General features: G+C 50.0%; 1 protein-coding gene across 1 annotated transcript in view; it reads right to left on the bottom strand.

Annotated features, from left to right (window-relative positions):
- Positions 1–20,350, bottom strand: part of HADHA (hydroxyacyl-CoA dehydrogenase trifunctional multienzyme complex subunit alpha) — a 29,391-nt gene extending 9,041 nt beyond the window's left edge. Inside the window, exons 1-12 of the mRNA XM_050894205.1 lie at positions 20,263–20,350; positions 15,628–15,669; positions 15,469–15,539; positions 14,520–14,653; positions 13,151–13,289; positions 11,988–12,107; positions 11,800–11,902; positions 6,559–6,681; positions 5,755–5,873; positions 4,839–4,895; positions 1,056–1,165; positions 630–764 (exon numbers count right to left, since the gene is read on the bottom strand). Of these exons, the coding sequence (XP_050750162.1) occupies positions 630–764; positions 1,056–1,165; positions 4,839–4,895; positions 5,755–5,873; positions 6,559–6,681; positions 11,800–11,902; positions 11,988–12,107; positions 13,151–13,289; positions 14,520–14,653; positions 15,469–15,539; positions 15,628–15,669; positions 20,263–20,350 (1,241 nt within the window). The remainder of the gene's footprint in view (positions 1–629; positions 765–1,055; positions 1,166–4,838; positions 4,896–5,754; positions 5,874–6,558; positions 6,682–11,799; positions 11,903–11,987; positions 12,108–13,150; positions 13,290–14,519; positions 14,654–15,468; positions 15,540–15,627; positions 15,670–20,262) is intronic.
- Between the last annotated feature and the right edge of the window lie 122 nt (positions 20,351–20,472).

The following is a 20,472-nucleotide window of genomic DNA, read 5'->3' as shown; positions in this document are numbered from 1 at the left end:
GCTCTGTCACAGCTCCCGGGCAGGCCAGCCCAGACTGCTGGAGGTGCACCACAACACCAAGGGCAGCCCTCCCTCCCAGAGCCGGGACCCAAAACACCATCTCCAGTCCAGCAGGACTGTCACTCCTGGCCCCTCCTTCCATCTAGAAAAAGGAGAGCCGTGCTCACGCAGCTCAGCTGGTGCATTAGCCTGAAGGTCAGTCGCTGATATTCCTGACAATGCACAGCTAAGCACTGTTACTGCTGAGCCAGGAGGACAGGGGAAAGAAATCCAGCTTTTCAGAAGTCTGACCCAATGCCTCCCCTGACACCGGCCTCTAGGCAGCCAGGATTACTCCCTCTCCCCTTAGGTCTATAAGCTACTGCTAAATCTAAAAGCTAAAGCAATCATCTGTTAGGTCATCTACCTACCTAAGGAGCTAAGGCTGAATACACTGGGCCTATTTTGTAGCAATATCCCACCACACTGCATAGGGCAACTGTAAAAGCAAGCATTTCTGTCACGTCTGATGGCAGAAGACTCCAAAGGAACAGAGGTGTCAGGAGTTCCTGACTGCCTGAAAGCAGAGGAGTATTTTGACTAAAGGCAGCCCCATCCCATCCCGAGCAAATTCCTTTTAACTCACATACCCCTTGAAGACCTGCTGCTGTCCTCTGTCCAAGCCTTGCTGTGATGTGTCCTTCAGAATGGTCTTCAGTCCCTTATCCACTGAAACCTGTGCGATCCCAGCTCCCATGAGCCCTGCTCCCAGCACTGCCAGAGTCCTGCACAGAAAAGGACCAGGGGACACATTCAAAGCTAGAAATAGCTGAATTTCCGTTGCTGCTGTCAGACTCGCACAGATCCTGTCCACCCAGGCACTATTTTTAGTGAGGTCATGCAAAAAGATTTCACTTGCGGGTGAGACCTCCAAACTGCACAGGATTAGCCTTCTGGAGGCTGCAAATCACTCTGCTCTGCTACACTGCTTTTCAGGGCTCTAGGCCACTCGGTCCCAAGAGCCTTTTAGCAGACGTCCTCCGACTGCTCCTCAGGCATCCCACGCTTGCACTTACTTGACCTCTCGCTGAGGTGTTCCAAACTTGTTCTTCTTGCAGTGCACTTGCCCATGGTAAAGTCCAAGCAGCGCCTTGGATTCCTTAGTCACTGCAAGTTGGCCAAAGCTCTGGAAGAAAGGGAAGAGGGAAGCAGAGAGTTTGACATTTAACAGCTGTCTCGCTTCCAGCACGCACACGTCAAAAACATTGGCAAGGGGAGAGCACAGCCACCAGTGCAACTGGACAGACTGGTAACCTGGTTAGAAAAGGAAGAACGGACAGGGCATATGTATCCTCTGCCCAGAGGCACCTTCTGTGCTAAGCACAGCCCACTTTGCACCGCTGCCTCCCATATGGGCTGCCAGAAAGCAGCAGGAAACTGCTCATTCAATGTCCTTTCCCATAAACAATATAATTAAAGCATCTGAAAGAGTGTGTACCTCTAACACTCGTGTCTGGAGGGGCAGGGGTTCTGCCAGGGAACAAGAGCAGCCACAGTATTTCCATGTCCATCTCATTCCTACCCCCTGAATGATTCACAGCTCACTTCCACCCTCCCAGCACAGCTTTGGGAGGAGCATTCCCTGGCAGTTCACTGGCGTGATGGTGAGCCAGAAGTGATCCGGCTGCCTCGGCCAGCCGGCAGCTGCAGGGTCCTGCGAGATCAATGCAGGAGCCACTTCTGCTTCCCCAGTGGCACGACTGTATTTCACCGACACGAGACCCCTTCTCCCCCATGTGCATCCTGCACCAGCCGGGGCCATTGTCCCAGCGGCTTCCAGGTGGAAGGGCCCTGCCCTGAGACTTTTGAGAAAAATCTTTAAACAGGCCAATTCTCACTGACAGCAGTAGCCTGATACTATTTTCGGAGGATCATAGACAGGCAACAAAATCTAAGGCCTGCATAACCTCCCAGCACTCAGCATGAAACGGGAAAGTAGTCAGGAAGACAAAAGACAGCGTAAGGCGACAGAAAACTAATGTTGCCTGAGCCAAGTCAGCTAAGGAAAGCTGCCAACGCAATGTAGTTTAGAGCAGGCTGTATCTTCCTTCTCCACTGTCCTGTCAGTTAAAGGCTTGTTAAAATATCAGAAACACAAAGCCTGGAAGAGAATCTGCAAGTCTCCTATCCTAGGGGAAAGAGGGAGGCATTAAAAAAGACACGACACTGACACTTATTATTCTTTAGAGGGTTCTGGGAAGATCTCCATCCTGCCGCTATTCTCAGGAAAAAACATTCATTCTTTTTTGTAAAGAACAGAGTATCCCAAGCCTTTTATTCAGCACCAGACCAAACGTGGTGGAATGCATAACCAGAACAGATGGGGTATACCCAGGAGGTCACTGTTAAGGTAGGAGGCAGACAGCTACATCTCAGACCAGGACCTTGTCACCAGAAGACAACAAAAGGAGCTACTAAGCACGGCAGGAAAGACTGCGGGATGTGACAGACAGCAGCGTGAGAAGCTGGTGAAAGTTACAGATAGTACTGCGGGGGACAGACGGATTTCCCCCCAGCGATGTAAGAGATGACCCACACGCACAGATAACCAGATGGGAGTGTTGTGGGTCTTCTGGGGCAGTCAGGCCTTGCAGAGCCAGCAGTGCCCAGGTAACCACACCAGTGACACTGTGCACAGCCAGAATTACCTCTTCAGTATCAAAAATAACAAATTTGAGTACAGATGCAGCAAAACTGGGACCAGCGAGGAAAAACTAATTAGGGGCAGGTTGTTTATTAAGGCAGAGGCAAGGGCAGAGAAAGGGAGGGATCGAGATGGTTGAGGATGAACAAGCGTGAGAAAACAAAGACTCTGTGTGTGTGTGTGTGGAATAAAAGGGTCACGCATAAGCAAGTTGCTGGTGAGTACGCCTGCCTGCTCAGACCCTGGATCTGCCCACCACAGTCTGTCCTACCCCCATATTAAACTCTATTCCTATTTTCCCAAGTGTGTCACTAGCAAACCTCAAGCAGGACTGGATGGCATTTAGGACATGAGGTCCATGTGCCAGCAGTTGGTCAGACCAGGCCCTGCAGCCACCTAACTGACAGATGAAACATCTACAGCCAGCTACTAAAGGGGTGCGTGTGGGTGTGTGTGCGCACATGTGCACTTATTGCCGCGCGTGAACTTCAGTTCTGACCAGTACAAATCATTGGCCATGCCTGTGAGCGGTTTGTGTTTACATGGGTGTCACCAGTAAAGGCACGGCGCTGCCTGTGCGGCCAGCCGTGCGTGTACTCTGTGTTTGTGAACGCACGTGTGTGTGTACCCACACCTCTGCAATATCGGCTCAGCCTCACCACTGGCTGGACCTACGAAGGGGAAAAGCAGCAAGCAGAACAAGAGGTGAAGTCTTTCGGGCCTTAAAATGCAAAAGACTTAACTACCCTTAACAGTCATCACTGGTGCTAGACTTAACCGATGTGCCAGGGAACTAAAGAATTGAAGGGAAAGGAAGAATGAAATAGAGGCTCGTTTCACAGAATCACAGAACCGCTGAATAGTTGAGGTTGGAAGAGACCTGTGGAGATTGTCTTGTCCCACCCCGTTGCTCAAAGCAGGATCAACCAGAGCAGGCTGCTTAGGACTGTGTCTGGTTGGGTTTTGAGTATCGCCACGGAGGGAGAATTCACAGTCTCTCTGGGCAATCTGTTCCAGCGTTCAATCACCTTCACAGTAAAAGAGCTGGTTTGCGTATTTAAGTGGAATTTCCCTTTTCAGTCTGTGCCCATTACCTCTTATTCTGCCACTGGATACCACTGAGAAGAGTGTAGCTATGCCTTCTTTACTGCTTCCTACCAGGTATTTATATACATTGATAAGATCCCCCCGAGCCTTCTCTTCTCCGGTCCCAGGTCTCCCAGCCTCTCCTCGTGTGCCAGATGCTCCAGGCCTTCAATCATCCTTGTGGCCCTTCGCTGGACTCTCTCCAGTCAGCTGGCCCCCAGCCTGCACGAGTACACAGGGTTATTCCTCCCCAGGGGCAGCACTTGGCATTTCCCTTTGCTTAACTTCATGAGGTCCCTGTCTGCCCAGTTCTCTGGTCTGTTGAGGTCCCCCTGAATGGCCAGTACTAGCCAGTGTGCTGACTGGAGTGGCTACTAAATAAGGTAAGTTCGACCAAGGGATAAGGAGAGAGAAGTCCTGTTCTGGGCGAGAAACCACTACTGAAAAAAAAAAACCCACCTAATTTTCAGAAGTACCCAAAATTATCAATGGGTGAAAAAGGACCAGCGCAAAGTACCCGGACTGGAAAACAGGACAAACAGCAAAACAAGAGTAATGGAGAATTAACACCCTGAACAAAGATGATGGTGAAAAAAGGCGATAGAGTAAACAGAACACTGGTAAAAATGGAAGTTAATTCTTGGAGGAAATGACTTGTTTGCACCAAATTGCCTGGAAACACTGATGAGACTGACAGCACTATAGCCACACCTCTAGGTTATCTGTCCCATGTGACAATCAGAAAAAACAGTGCTCAGACACACAGAGAAATCAAAGTCCTGTTACGTGAAACCTAGATCGGTGAACTCTGTCTGGTTATTCCCCACTCAAAAAGATAACACAGACAGGAATGAGAAAAGGCACAAACTGTTTTCACAGATGAAGAACCTTGACAAACAGTTCTGTTGTTCAAGACAGACCTTCTTCACAGCCCCACTGCCAGAAGGGGCAGGGAGCAAGACACCACTTTGAGCAGCCTGTGACGAGCATTATCCTTTGTGCGTAGTTAAATGCAACCCCCCCCGACTACACAATTCACTGATTACTACCAGGGATCTAATCTCCTTACCTGGGATTCAGTGAGGTATCCAGCGTCATGCCCCTGATCAAGACCAGTCTTTACAACCTAGTCAAAGAACAATAAAGATACACCGCTGCTAAGTCATGTCTGCCAACGGCTATGCTTTAATGAGATTACTTGTTTAGCTGCACCTCCTGTTTTCACAAGTGACCCCTCCCCAATATTCAAGGCACACGTCAGACTCTCTGGGTCCTGTCCACGCTGTTCAACGCGGAGCTATGAATCACCCTGACCTTCTAGCACAGAATAGCTACGATGGCAAGGAGCTTTCCATCAGGTTAATTTCTACACATACCTTGTGGTTTCAGGAATTGTTTTCAGTAGGACTGTGCTCCTGTAATGTCACTGCTCTCAGAGTCAGAGGGGGGCATTCACAGGTTTTAGAGAAGTCTTGGCAATAACTTAAATAGTGAAGGGTCATTTTAAAATAAGGATTCAACCATGGACAGTGTCTGTAAGTAGTACAATGCCTGTGTAACTCAGGGGACTAACTTTTAGAGTATTGTGTGGTTAGTGCTATGAAAACAGCAATTTATATTTTCCTAGCTTCCAAGAGGTTCACCCAACTCTTTAGAAACTGTATAGGAAACCTGGAAAAACTGCAGCCGAAAGTTTCATGGACAAAGTATTCCAGCTAAGCCTTCCCTCAACTGGGTTTCTTGATCTACCCCTTACCGGTACCAGTCCCACATAAATTGGTGATCATATTCTGGGAAGCTATTCTGAATTTTACCATGCTTGCTCGATATACCACATAGCTAGCTCTCATCAGGACTGATCTTCTGTGAACATCAGGACGTATGGCTTGACTCAGAGGAAGGAACCACCTTCCCTCTGTCTGCTGCCCTGTTATCCCACAGATCCACCTTCACTGTAGCTTCTTGGGCCTCGCGGTGGGGGTTACCTCAATGATCTTCAGTGGAGCAGGGTAGAGTCCTTTGGTTTGCTTCTGAACTTTGCTCTCCACTGTCTTGTAGACTTGCCGCCTCACAAATGGAAGAGCCATAGCATAGTCTGTTATCTCTGCAAGACGGGACAAAACATGTTTCAGCACGGTGCTATATGCACAATCAGCCTTTAAATGATCAACCTGAAAGTTAAAAAGTATAGATGTGAATGTTGCATATCTGCAACAGAAACAAGCACCTGAAACTCAGCCACAGGTAGCATGGTCTGCTTAGAAGGGTTTCTATGGCTCATTCCACAGACAAGTCTCATTTAGGGCTAAAGTATCCTCTTAATACAACTGGTGACACACTGAGCTCTGGGGAGCAGAACTCGCACAAAGATGTCATCATTTCTGGGCTCCGCTAACTGCATAAGGGCTTGGCTAAAGAGGATTAGTGCAGAGCAGACCCATGTGCCTCTTCCCGCTTGATTACACAAGCTTGCTACAGAACTTGCTACTAAAACTTTGAAGACGGGTAGTCCTCTGGAGGTAGCTGCTGCTCTCTCCCTGAGGCCTGGCTCCCTTCTAGTACACTTCAGGAGCCGCCATGTGCAGCTCTGGCAATGCCGCTTGGAAGATCAGATCTGCAGAGCAATGTTTTCTCTACCAACCCACCTGGCTCAAGAGACGATTACAACAGGAAATAACTTTGTTTTGAAAATGGAATTAAGTAGGAGCACGAACACATCCCTGAGAAGCAAAGCTGGATTATACTCACTACAGTCCCTTGGGATTTGGCCGTGATGCCCACAGACTTACTCTGTATTAGCCCTTTCGATCTTTTGGCAGACACAGTCCTGTTGGCTAGTCCTCTGGCAAAGCCAATTGCTACCTCCTCCAAGTACTCAATTGTTCGTGCTTCTGGAGCCTTCATACCTGGCCCTGTGAATAAAAAAAAAAAGAAGTCTCAAGGAAATGCAGCAGAAGTTATCACTGATGGATGATGATGCAGAAAAGCAAGGATGAGACAGCAACACGATGTTCCTTTGAATCGCTACCCCTCTATTCCCCCCCGCCCGTCTGACTTTTCTTGATTATGAACAATGATGGAAAGGCTCAACAGGCAACTATATGAAGGCCCCAAGGCATTTAACATACACGGCATTATACAGAAATGCCAAAACGCCAGCTCCTAATGGGAGCAGACAGCAGTATGCCACTTAAACATCAACACTGCTTTCACAGAGCCACGGAATAGCTTTGGCTGGAAGGGGACATGGGAGGCCATCTGGTCTGACCCACTTGCTCGAAGTGGGGCCAAGCTCAAAGTTAAATCCAGCTCTGGAATTAGATCAGGTTGCTCAGGGCCATGTTCTGCCAGTCTCTGAACACCTCCAAGGACGGAGGTCCCGTCACCCCTCTGGACCCCTGTTTCAGTGCCTGACCATCTTGTTGCAAATTGTGCCCTTTATTCCTCAACCTTTCACTTTGCATAATTGCAGGCACCCCTGTATCTCAACAGAACTTCAGTGTTCTGCCTCCCCTCCCTTATGTGCTACAGTAAGTCTGCACAACCACGTTGTACCAACACTGTTGCTATTAAACATACAGACAACAGTTACAAAGCACTGTGTCCCTGAAAATTGCCTGTACTGGAGCTGATGTCCAGTGAAACCTCAACCTTTGACCTCAGGTGCAGGAAATCTCTCACTTGCTTTAGCTAGTGCGACACACAGCAACACCTAGCCTAACTTAAAGCTGTCCCACAAACAATGAAGCAAGCCACCGCAAAACGAGTTTTAGCAATCTCTGAGGGTGGGTTGCACAATTTCCAAGTGCAGGACTTGTATCATCAGTACAGGAGGATAGAGTACAGGGCTGAAAAGGCAGTTGTGTAAAGTTGCTAGAGGCAAACACCATGAGTCACTAATGAAAGAGCGATGCCCAGCGATTCTGCACAGAGCCACCAGCTAAACGTGCAGCCTTGGGCTGCCTCTGAACTAGCAGAACAAACCTGATGAGGCCACAGCTCTGTCTCCTTACAGCTGGGCAACCTCACTGACCTTCACCGTAAGCTGCTCCAACCACACCCAGATGCTGCACAGAGCCTTCAGATCTAAGAAAACACCACAGCAGACAACTACTCCCTGACACAGGAGGCAGTTAAAGAACAAAAACAAACCAGAAAACCCCTCTCCTTTCACCTCCCACTACTCTCGCCCTCCACCAAAAGCCAAGGTCTTCAAATTTAAGGTTTCACCTCTCTTCTCACAAAGACTTGAGAGCATATACTCAGCAGACCCCAAATGCTGCTGCCTGCTGGAGGGTCTCTCAGCAAGAAGCAAATAAAGTAGCATGTACATTTTGACCAGACCATGAAAGCTCACTCTTCAGCTCTCCCGCTCATACCCTGGCAGTATGTCAGAGCCATTCTAGAGGAAAACAGTCCAAACAAAACAACGTATTGTAAGACAACGTAAGAAAAGGCGATGGGTGACAGTAATAGGCAACTCTCTTCTGAGAGGTACGGAGGCACCCATTTGCTGACCTGACGCACTCTCTAGAGAGGTGTGCTGCTTACCGGGGGCTCCTATCAGGGACGTCATGGAGAGACTACCGTAGCAGGTAGTTTTTTCCTCAGTCCTCCCGGCCAAAGGACAGGGGTCTGAAAGGGCCAGTCAAATCTGGTGAATCAATAAATGGTTACGGGACTGGTGCCACAGCCAGGGGTTCGGCTACTTAGACCATGGGACTCGCTTAGAGACACCTGGTCAACTGGGGGCTGATGGGGTCCATCTGTCAGAGAAGGGGAAGAGCATCTTCGGTCATGGGCTTGCCAAGCTGGTGAAGAGGGCTTTCAACTAAAGTTGCTGGGGCAGGGGAACCTCAGTCCATCCTACTCCTACCAGCTGGATGCCAGTGCCAGCAATAGATGCCTGGAGAGGGATCACAGGTCAGCAGGAGAGCACCTGAAGAGCAGCACAAAGGAATTCCAGCCACTCCAGCCAGTTAGTCAGCTTCATCGGGGGCCCAACTTAAATGCCTCTACACAAACGCACATAGCATGGGGAATAACAAGAGGTGTTAGATGTGCACACTGTCCCGCAGAACATCGTTGTCTCTAAATTGGAGACACATGGATTTGACGGATGGACCACTCGGTGGACAAGGAATTGGCTGGATGGTCGCACTCAAAGAGTTGTGGTCAACGGCTCCATGTCCGAGTGGAGAGCAGTGATGAGTGCCGTTCCTCAGGGGTCAGCACTGGGACCGGCGCTGTTTAACATCTTTGCCGGCGCCATGGACAGTGGGATCGAGTGCACTCTCAGCAAATTTGCTGATGACACCAAGCTGTGTGGTGCGGTCGACACGCTGGAGGGAAGGGATGCCATCCAGAGGGACCCTGACAGGCTTGAGGCGGGCCTGTGCGAACCTCATGAAGTTCCACAAAGCCAAGTGCAAGGTCCTGCACATGGGTCAGGGACAATCCCAAGCACAAATACAGGCTGGGCGATGAGTGGATTGAGAGCAGCCCTGAGGAGAAGGACTTGGGGGTGTTGGTTGACAAGAAACTCAACATGACCCGGCAATGTGCGCTCGCAGCCCAGAAAGCCAACCCCATCCTGGGCTGCATCAAAAGAAGCGTGGCCAGGTTGAGGGAGGGGATTCTCCCTCTCTACTCTGCTCTGGTGAGACCCCACCTGCAGTACTGTGTCCAGCTCTGGTGCCCCCAACAGAAGAAGGACATGGACCTGTTGGAGCAGGTCCAGAGGAGGCCACAAAGATGATCTGAGGGCTGGAGCACCTCTCCCATGAGGACAGGCTGAGAGAGTTGGGGTTGTTCAGCCTGGAGAAGAGAAGGCTCCAGGGAGACCTTATAGCAGCCTGCCAGTACCTAAAGGGGCCTACAAGAAAGCCGGAGAGGGACTTTTCACAAGGACAGGTAGTGATAGGACAAGGGGTAATGGCTTTAAACTGAAAGAGGGAGATTTAGATGAGATGTAAGGAAGAAGTTCTTCACTGTGAGGGTGGTGAGGCACTGGCACAGGTTGCCCAGAGAGGTTGTGGATGCCCCATCCTTGGAAGTGTTTGAGGCCAGGTTGGATGGGGCTTTGAGCAACCTGGCCTGGTGGAAGGAGTCCCTGCCCATGGCAGGGGGGTTGGAACTAGATGATCTTGAAGGTCCCTTCCAACCCAAACCATTCTATGATTCTATGATTTTACAGGCAGCTGAGAAAACTTAACCCAGAGCTGCTGCATAATCTACATTTCAGCAATGCCCAGTGGATTTTAGAGAATTTATTGGAAATTTGAGAGCATTTAGGATTTCAAAGCTCAAACCTTACCAGCTTCCAAATTCTCCTCCCACCCCTTCAAGGCAACACGTCCAAGGCCTTCAGCTTCAGTGGCCCGGTGTGCTACGAGATGCGAATACCTGATTTCCCCTTTCCATTAGCTTGGGTGTTCAACGTCAACAAGCGCTGGACTTTGATATTACAGCTGAAGAAAAGAGCTGTTTATTTGTAAGTCTGAGCTATAAGAACTATTCAGGCAAGGTGGTCAAACCGACATACGTGGGTTTACTTTACTTGTGGTTACCGCTCAACATTTTGTAGTGTCCTAACCCAGGAGCTCCAAGCTGTCTGCTTCCATCTGCTTTCTTATTTAAAAGGCACACGCCAGAATCAGATCTGGGCACAGTAGTAAACAGATCAAGAGAATGCTGTAGAGCTCCCTATTGAAGGAGAACTGATTGCACGCCATGAAATTGCCTCCTGATTAATGCTGTCTCTCTCCTTGAAAGCTTTCAATGATTAGTTGAAGCATCACTCCAGTTAAAGCTGCCTTCCCCCAGACATTAAGAATGAAAATGAGAATACTCAGCGGAAGGCCTTCTGGCACTGGCTGCTATCTGAATGAACAAGGAATGCCTCTAATGCTTGCATGTAGTTTGTTTTTTGTGTTCCTCCTACATGCTTATCTGGTCTGAGCTAGGATTCCAAACAGCTCTTCAAAAAATTCAGGCTTCCTTTAAGCAAGCCAGTGTAATCATTGGTTTAAAAAGTCGCATTTGCTGGCTCTTAAAAGCCAATTCACATTTAAGCAAGTATACAGTGGTAAAGTTTATTCAGGCAATTTTAACTCAAGCCTGGGTACCAGTGATCTGTTTTATAAGCAAGAATACAGCTAAGGACATCTCATCCAGCTGAACGCTGGCATGTGAGACAGAGCAGACACAAGGGCTACCCTTGCATTTCTCAGGGTAGGCAGCAGCACCTTTTCTTTCTGTTTATTTTATTTCCTTTAACTTCAGGAGCTAAGGGCCACCAGGGTTCTCTGGCCACGCTCTGCCTGGGGAAACCAAGCTCAGCACAGCACAACTGCGTGGCAGCACCAGCTGGCACAGTGGTTTCCATTCTAACTCCTGGCTGTAGCTGCTCAGACCATTCAGAGGAGGCTGTGGAGGGTCTGCCCCTCCATTTAGTCACCTTCCAAGAAAGTCGCGCTAGTGAAGGAACAGCAGGAGCAAGAAATTATTCACTAACCCATTCAGCACTTGGAAGTCTGCAGTTTGCAAGGAATTTCTCCATCCAACTGAAAGTCAGTTGGCAATTCAGAGCGCCTAAGCCACGGGGGTTGGCTTCTTCTCAAGATCTTGTCACAGAGATTAACATCTGCAGGCTGCATAAATGCAGACATCGGTCATCTATTCTCCTTTCATTATGGGTTGCAATCTGTCCCTCTGACATGATAAATGAGGAATGCAGGTCCTTATCTGTAATTAGCTTACGCAAGAGAGCCAACAGGCCTGCCCTCTATGCTAACCTTTCCCTATTCACTTCACTTTAGCAGGAGCCTGACATTTCCAGGTCCCTGTGCACATGCCTCTAAGGTGGGAATGGAGATTGCACTGCAGAGCACAGTAAGGACCTTGCAGTCCATATGCTTTGCCCCCACTAGACTGCTGACTGCATCAGTGGCTTCTCCACCCATTTCAGTAAGGTGGAGAGGTTAACTGACAGGCAGCAGATCAAGAAACTGAGAGGCATCATGTCTGACCTAGTGGGTCCACCAGCTGGTCAACCAGACCCATCTTCTTTGCTCTGTCAGCACGGATGTTCCTTCCAGTCAGCATCATATCAAAGGCAGCAGGAAGTCCTACCTGGAAGGGCAGAAAGGGGATTTCAGAATGGGAGCGTGCCATGCAGCAGAAGGGGCTATCGAGTGAAGTTTTTCCTCTTACTTACCATCTTTGGCAGCCTCTGAGTACCTCCTGCCCCTGGCAGGAGACCCAGTAACACTTCAGGTGTTCCCAAGATTGTTTTCTTGTCCTTTGTTGCTATTCTGTAGTGACACGCAATGGCAACCTTAAAAAAGGAAGAGAAAACTAAAGGTTTCCCTGTGAAAGACCACAGAAGAACCGGGCATCTATCACAAAGGTCTCTTCTATACACTGCCTCAACTTTCCTCCCAACCCTACCCCAATTCCCTAATTCAACTGCCCAAATTCCCTCCGTGCTCACTGATGGCTTCTTCCAGCACAAGACGCGCACACAGGCAGATGACAGCAAGCAGCTAAGACATGCACATGAAACTACCAAACTGAGCCAAGCTATTTTTAAATCTCATCTAGACCATTCATTCACTACACTGAGAGCACGGTCCCATTTACAGATCAGCCATGACACTTGGTTTATCACTGGATCACCAAGTCCAGATCTGTCACCACAGTGCTTGTAAAAAGCTGCGACTGCTTGAGAAATCAGTACAGAACTGAAGAGACTCCATTCCCACAAAGCCATCCTGTTTTAGTAACAACTTTGCTCCAGGAATTACCACAGAGTCTTTCAGTTTACAAAATCCTAGATGGAGACTACGAAGCAAATACTGCACCCAGCTGAAGTGGCAAGGGACGGAGCAGAGCACGCAGGCCAGGGTGGAGCCTGGCCAGGTTCCCCACACTCATCCCTCTCACAACAACCTTTACAACCTTTAAAACCTTTAAACAACCTTTTAAAGAACAGAAGTTGCTGGGATACAAGACTCAGTTCATCTGAAAAGCAGCAATTTCCAGCCTGCACTCTGCCAGCAGCATTTATCCAGATCCAATGGCTACTGGAAACAGCCGGTTTTCCCTGGGACGCTCTCATCTAAATATTAGCCTGGCCCACACAGATTCATATTTGATCAGCTCTGTTTCAACGGAAGCAGAAAAATTAGCATGGCAGAGCCCTGAAGCACAACCAAGCCATTAACTTGCCACAAACTCATTTGAATGGATGTAATGAGCCCACGTCAGGTCTCAAATCCTTCTCACAGTAAGTAGTCCTGCAGGCATCATTTGGATTGTTTAGAGAACCAGCGCTATCAACTCCCACTCCTGCTTGTCAGACCCAGAACTGTTCAATACCTCCAGTCCTCCTCCCAGGCAGGAGCCACTGATGGCAGCAACTACGGGCTTTGGAGACCGCTCAATTTTTTCTAGCATCTTCTGTCCTTCCTGAGAGAGCTGAGTCACTTCCTGAGCAGTCTTGCAGGCTTCAATCATGCTGCAGTGAGGCAGAAAGGCTGATCAGAATTGGAAAAGCACTGAGAAAACAGCAGTAAAATGAGAGTGCTTCAACGAGTTTGTTCCTCTTTTCCCACAAAGCTCCAGTGACTGACTGACAGGCAAGAGCTATTTAGTCCCCCAGTCTTAGATTAACAGACAACACAGGAAGACTACTAAATTCAGTGGGTTAAGTCACTGCATGCTGACACTGGGCTGCGCCTGCAGGCAGTGAATGAGTTTCCTTGTGTCAGAGCTTTGAAAGCCTTTGGGGGAGAGGAGGAAGGGTCATAGGAAGCCTCAAAGCACTTGCCAGGAAGGGTGGAGGGGAGAGCCCGGGATCACTTTGTAGAGGAGCAGATGGCCACTGCTCCGATGTTGCACTCCGCCAATTAGAGACTCCCCGTGCCAATTACTCTCACGGAGGTTAGCAGCGTTTGCCAGGCAGGCACAATTCGGGAGGCTCGTAGCGTTGAGACCAGCAGACACCTCTTAAACACAGCCTGCCCTTTTGCTCTAGCTACTGCCTCCTTCCCACCACAACATATATCAAGTCTCTGCCCCTGAATAAGACCAGCCAAAAAGGTAATAAGGTTTTGAAGGGTCTGTTTGTAATTTACCTTCTTTCCTCAGAGCTTTCTGGCTTTTAATGTCTTTAAACAACTCTTCAGTCCTGCCCAATGTCAGGACTAGGAGCCAATGGCACTCCAGGTCCCAGTGAGAGCACCCACATGGGTCATGCCACACTTTGCAAAAGTTACCCACGCTGAATCGCCTGGGAGGCTGCTCAGATGCTCCGCATGGCAGAGCACCGAATCCTGCCTAATCAAGGGGCCACGCTGGCAGACCGCCCGGCACTCAAACCCAGCTTAAATGAAGTTCTGCATGTAAATTATCTGCTCTTCTTGTGTCCCAGACCAAAGGACAATGCTCACCCCGGAGCCAGGATGGGTTTCCTTGGCTGCACCCCAGCACGCAGGAAGGAGTGACCAAGCGTTACAGCCAAATGGGGTTTAATGACTTGCCATGTTCCTCTTTTTCAAGGTCCTAACATCATTTGAGCAAGTTAGGCATGCTGCGCACACGGATTTCATTCCCAGCCTCTGCCTCAGCCCTGGGGAGATGTCAGTGACAAACTGCTCGGGCTTCACAGCACACCAGACCACTGCCCCTCGATGCTGGACTTCAGAGAAAGCTCCATCAGCGTAACTTCTAACCCCTCCATACTTACTCGATATCGGCTCCAGCAATGAAAGATCCTGGCTTTGAAGAGATGAGGACGGCACTTTTGACAGCTTCATTGGCCCAGATCTCATTCATTACATCAGTGAACTCTGAGCTCAGCTGTCTGGAGAGAGTGTTCACCTGAAAGCGGCAAATAAGCATTGTAAATAGGGAGCCCAGGAGACAGTGGAGTTTAACCTCTGATTAAGTACTGGACTCAACCATCGTATCATCAGGAAAACTTGCACAGAAGACAGACTGACAACAAAAAGCCAAAGCCAATGGTAGGTCTGAATGGATTTTCCAAGTCAGTAGGAGCAGCGGCTCTACAGCCTTCCAAGATTTGCCTTCTGGGGGGGGCGGGGGGGGAACCAAACCAGGACAAGACCATCCAGGAATTCGCCCAACAGCCAGACCATTGCTTGGCACAATTATAACACTTCTGGGGCGCTCAAATTGAGCCCAGATTTGCTATACAAGTTAGTTCATCCTGTGTCATAATACAGTGAGAAAAAACCTCCAAGATGAAACCCTGCAGCAGGTCATCAAGTAATCTGTTAGTAAGAAGTTCCTCCTTAACCTCACCAACAGTGGGTTTGTGACCTCAAACACAGATCTTATAAGCTTCTAAGCTGTTTTTTTTTTTTCTATTTAACAGACACTCTCCTTAACCATCTTGAATCCAGGAACTTAATAAGATTTAGTGGTATCTTGTGCCAGTGAGAGAGACAAGTTAGCTTAGTACACACAAAATACTTCCATGAGGCATTTTCAGATGTCTCATTAAACGCCCAAATGCTCATTTTCCTATTTCTACTTTGCTCGCAACTTTGAAAGGCTGCAGGTTAGGGAAGTTCTTAGTCTTAAATTAGAATTTTCAATGCCTTCTCCATACGACTGCTATTTCTGCCATTTCCACTGATATGCCTATTAACCACAGCCAGCTAAAACAGTACCTTGGAATTTGGTGTGTTGAAGCGTACAACAGCAACATCTCCTTTGATATCACAGCTAACGTGGGTTCTAGCTGGAAACAAACAGAAACGCGTTATCAGCTTATGCTCAGTGGATTTTAAGAAAGAAAATGAACCCACGTAGAAAAGCTTTACACTTACTCTGAAGAGCAGTGGAGGTGGAGATGGTACGGCAAGCATAACCTAAAGAAAAGACGTTGCAGATGTTAAAGGAATTCTCAGTAGTCTCAGCTCAACTCTCCTTTATTAATGCATCCTCCCATCTCCCCTCATCTGCTGAGTACAGTGTTTCGGAAAATCCTGAGTATGAGCCACTTCCTTCTCTTACGGCCTGACCTGTGCCACCACCAGAGTTCAGCAGATTCCACGCTATTGAAGTGACCTACGCAGCACAAATTCCACACCGCAGCTTCCAACATCAGCAATGCCAAACTGAGAGCAAAAAAATAAAAATCAAAGCCTTCTTCCCAAAGAGCTGACAAGAGGTGAAGCCGGTGGCACACAGGGGTGTTTTGGGTCAGCATGCACAGTTCAACACTTCTTCACATGCTAAACCAGAGACCTTGCTGCACTTTGGAGAGTTTCAAGCCTGCAAGTTAACTTCTCCGCAAATCAAACGTAACCGCCCTAGAATATTTCTGCAAAAACACACTCTTGTGCCAGTGAATGGTGCCACCCCAAGTATTACTTCACAGATCTCAGGGTATGTACATCTGGTGAACCACAAAAAGAGCACACAAAATATTTATTCTCGCCTTGACCTATCATGAAAATATTTGATCCATCTCTACTAATTACATATGGAAGCACCTAGACAAACTTGTCTTGTTTCAAAGCACTCTGAAAACTCAGGCCACAGTATGAACAACTTCTGTCCACAAGTGAAATGCCACTTTTCTGGCTCATAAATCCCAGATCTCCTTTTTCTGCTGAGAAACTGTATTTGGCCTGATGATCTCAGTACACAGATGAATCTCAGTTCCATTCGAGCGACCTTGATCTTGACTGAGAGGATCCTCTAACGCAGATCTAGGCTGAATCCCTGCCAAAGCTGCTTTAAGTCTGAAATCTAGTAAAAGCGTTACTTCTTAAGCACCGCACGCACACCTACCAACTGGAACGCAGCCATTTAGCTAGGGGAGATTTACGGCTCAACGCCGGTAAAATGTTTAGGAACGAAACATTCCCATTCCCAGCAGCAAGAAAGCAGAAAATCCAGCACAGGGGAAACAAGCTTAAAACCTCAGCCTGCACCTCACCAACAGGTGCCTCCCGCTGCCCCCAGCCCCGTGACCCGGGCTCAGGGCTGGAGCTCCGCTGCACTTTGGCCCTCTTTCCACTTTGTCTCCGGTGCTGGCAGTAGGGATTGACCTTTGTGCTCCATTCCCCGAGCCCAGGACACACGGCGAGAGGCTGCGGGGATGGAAATTCAGCGTCGGTCTGTGCCGGCAAACAGGTCTGTGTGTGCGCGCGTGTGTGTCATGTGGCCATAATACCATTTTATAAACAGACATTGAACTGGTTTCCACTCCAAAGCTACTTCAAAGTATTTCTTGACTAGGACAATACCCAGATTGTGATTGCTGTAGCCAACATTAATTTCCCTAAACTTTTCATGCGCTAAAGTCAGGTACTTCTGAAAATAAGCGCCAACGTTCATTTCTCACAAAACCAAGCGTGGTCTGACAACAATCTCCCTGCTGACAGACGCTCCTCAGCAGAATATGCTGCACTTCTAATGGCAGTATTTTAACGCGATAAAAGCCACACAGCCCCGCTACTTTAAAAAGAAGGCAAGGGACTGATCTTACTGAATTCATTCACTTCAATCCTGTATCGCTGCATGCGGCTAGGCACGGCAGGAAGGAGAATGAGACCAAACAAATCTCAGCTGCAAGGCAAGTGATGATGTCTTCCTTCCACACCCTCGGTCAGGCGTCTGCTAAGGCTGGGATGCGGGAAGGTAAGCAGCACATCGCTCTCCAACGCTTACCAAAAGCAAAGCGCTGACTATGCAGTAAAAACTACATCGCATGCAAAACACACAATCTCAATTAAAAATAAAAAGTGAATGGATTAATTATATTTTTTCTCTTTCTATGGTCCAACATGCTTTCCTCTTTCATATCAGTTTCCAAACAGACTGCTTCCATGAAAACCGTAAGCCTTGAATTCCACTTTGCCTTTCAGTTCTAGCAAAACAAAAGATATGAACTAGGAAAAAAAAAATATCAAGGGCACAACTGAACAAATCTCACTACATTTTAATGTAAACTCTTTTGGGAAAGATACTGTCATTAGAGTAACAGCTGCTTAATATTCGAGTGAGGTGTCTTTAGCCTGACAGTATTTTATTTTAGAGCCCAGAATACTTGTGGAAAACACGTCTAAAACGAAAAGCACATTTACTTGGTCACAGTCACAGCACATCTGCTTTAGGCGTTGATTCATTCAGCAGTACAATGGCAACTTGCCAAGATCGGAGCCAGAAAAATCCTCCTTCAAAATGCTGAAGGAAGCAGCAGGCCAGATGTACGCTTCCGCCATTTCACTACCGTTCACTCTAGAATTAAAAGCCTCGAATATCGACTCCATTTCCACTATTTCACTCACTCCAATTAAAAGACCGTCTAGAGACGGGGACACCAACGCTTCAGACAGTTGCTCTCAGGACTTTGCCGAGAACTTGGATGCAGCAGAGAACAGAAAACGCCCCCGTCACACAGTCCAGCCAGGACCTGCTTCTTCCCACTTTCTCTTTTCTCTATTATTTCATCGGCTGCTTCCCTGTCCAGCACTTCTCCTTCCCACCCTTCCACTCACCCAGATGCGGCATGCCACTTGAAGTGGGAACAGCATCCATGGATGGTTCCGGAGAAAAGCCTTCTTGCAGTCCTGGATCAAGCCAAGCACCAGCAGAGCGAACCAGCTGAAGCTCAGGACGACAACCGCCCACGCTTTCAGCCTGTACCCGTGAGCTGATGGCACAGAACGTCGAACTGCGAGCCGCGAGATGGGAAACTTTTGACAAACTGAACTTTCCTGTCCCTCTGGGAACCTGCTAGCACACGGCATGTGGCTCAGCAGGTACGGCCAGCTCTCGAGCTCACACTGTCTTCTGCCTGCTTGCTGCCTTTCGGCCTGCCCTGGCAAGGTTTGCATCCAGTTTAACAAACACTTTGTTAGGGCAGAACAACGCTATTAATTACGGTGAGTGACAGCGTCCTCATAGCAGCTCCAGGACCGTTTGTGATGAAGAATATTGCCAGTCATGACAAGAAGCCCAACCAACGACAGCCTGAGCACTCGCTGAGTTACCGCCGTTCTGCTCGTTATCGATTGCAGCAACCCTGCTCCTGGAGCAACCGGCTCACCTACAAAACTCGCTCCCACGCTGCCCGTAAGACAGGTATCAGGTTTAAATGAAACGCTGCTAGATTTCAGCTCAACATCGACACCAGACCCTGAGGTCCTTCAAAGGGCAGAAATAAGAACCGGTTTCCAATGCCTCTGAGCCGTGCCCTTCGGCCTTCCTAGGGGCAACCTGGTGACTCCTTGCTTTGGTAGCTCGGCAAGGAAGCACCACGACCCAGCACCGCAAACAGGCAGGAGAGTGCCAATGGCCTGCCCGGGTCGGCAGATGGCAAGGGAGGAGCGTTAGTCAACGGGCTGAGGTGCCTGTAGACCAAAATAAAGACAGATCCTGGGGCACCTGGCGATGCTAACACGCCTGGGGGCATTCTCCCCACCCACGCGGGGACACCCCCTTCCCACAGATAGACCTGCGTGCCTGGAGGACAGCCCCAGGATCCAGACATCCAAGGACATGGGGACGTTCCCCCCCCACGCCCCAGGCACGCACACAGGGGGGCACCAGGGACACGCACACGTGTAAGGACGCAAGGACAGTCTCTTCCTGTGGATCAGCTCAAGTGCCGAGGACAATCCTGCGTGGAGGGTCCGTGTCCCCCATGTCCTCCCCCCCCGGCCCCGCAGCACAGGGTCACGGGGACTCCCCCAGAGCCATACAGGGACTCCCAAAATGGGCCCATGTGCGAGGACACAGGGACCATGGCTGGCCACACGAAAGCCGGCCTGCCTCAGGGACTGGCATGGCAGCATCTCCCTTGTCGGGGCACACCCACGCACACACCCCCACGTGCCCCGTGGCCCCCCAGGACACGGAGGCATGGACCCCTGCCCTGGGGAAACCTTGGAGGGGGGGGGTGGAAGGGTGTCGGTTAGAAACACGCCAGGGATCCTCCTGCCGTGGGGACAACCCACCTCGCGTGGGACACAGACACACGCAGGGACACCTGGGCGGCAGCAGCCCCCCCCGCCCCACAGCTCCCCCAGGGACACGCACACCGGGAACGGCCCCCCCCGCCCCGTTCCTCAGAGACCCTTCCCCGGTAACACCCCGTTCCTCGCAGCCCCCGCGCTGACCCCCGAGGCCACACCGCCCAGCGACCCCCTCCGTGACACCCTGCCCGCCACGCCCCCCCCCCAGCAACACCTTCACGCGTGGGCACACCACCCGCTGCCCCTCACAGGCCCGCCCCCCTCCCCCCAGTGCCATCCTCACGCATACCCCCCTCAGTGACACCCCGTCCCTCTTCCCCCCGCCCAGTTCCACCCTCACGCGTGGGCACACCGCCCGGGACACGCTCACGCGAGGATTTCCCACCCTGAGAGACCGCGCCCACTTCCCCCCATTCCCCCCCAACCCTCCCGGCGCAGGAGGCAGCAACCGCCGCCCCGGAGGCTCCGGCTCACCCGCGGGCGGTGGGCGGCGGGACGGGCTGTACTTGGCGGCGGCCGTGAAGCGCCCCAGGCTGCCGATAGCGCGCACCGCGGCCGCCATCTTTGCTGCGCGCGAGGTCGAATGAGGGAGAGGCCGCCCGGCGGCTTGGCCGCGCCGTCCCCGCCCTCCCGTCCCCGCCCGTGGCTGCCCGCCGCGCTGCCTGTCCGCTCCGCCGCCGCCGG

This window comes from Gymnogyps californianus, chromosome 3 (assembly GCF_018139145.2).
Source record: "Gymnogyps californianus isolate 813 chromosome 3, ASM1813914v2, whole genome shotgun sequence".
Taxonomy (NCBI): Eukaryota; Metazoa; Chordata; class Aves; order Accipitriformes; family Cathartidae; genus Gymnogyps; species Gymnogyps californianus.
This window is presented reverse-complemented; position numbering and strand designations above follow the sequence as displayed.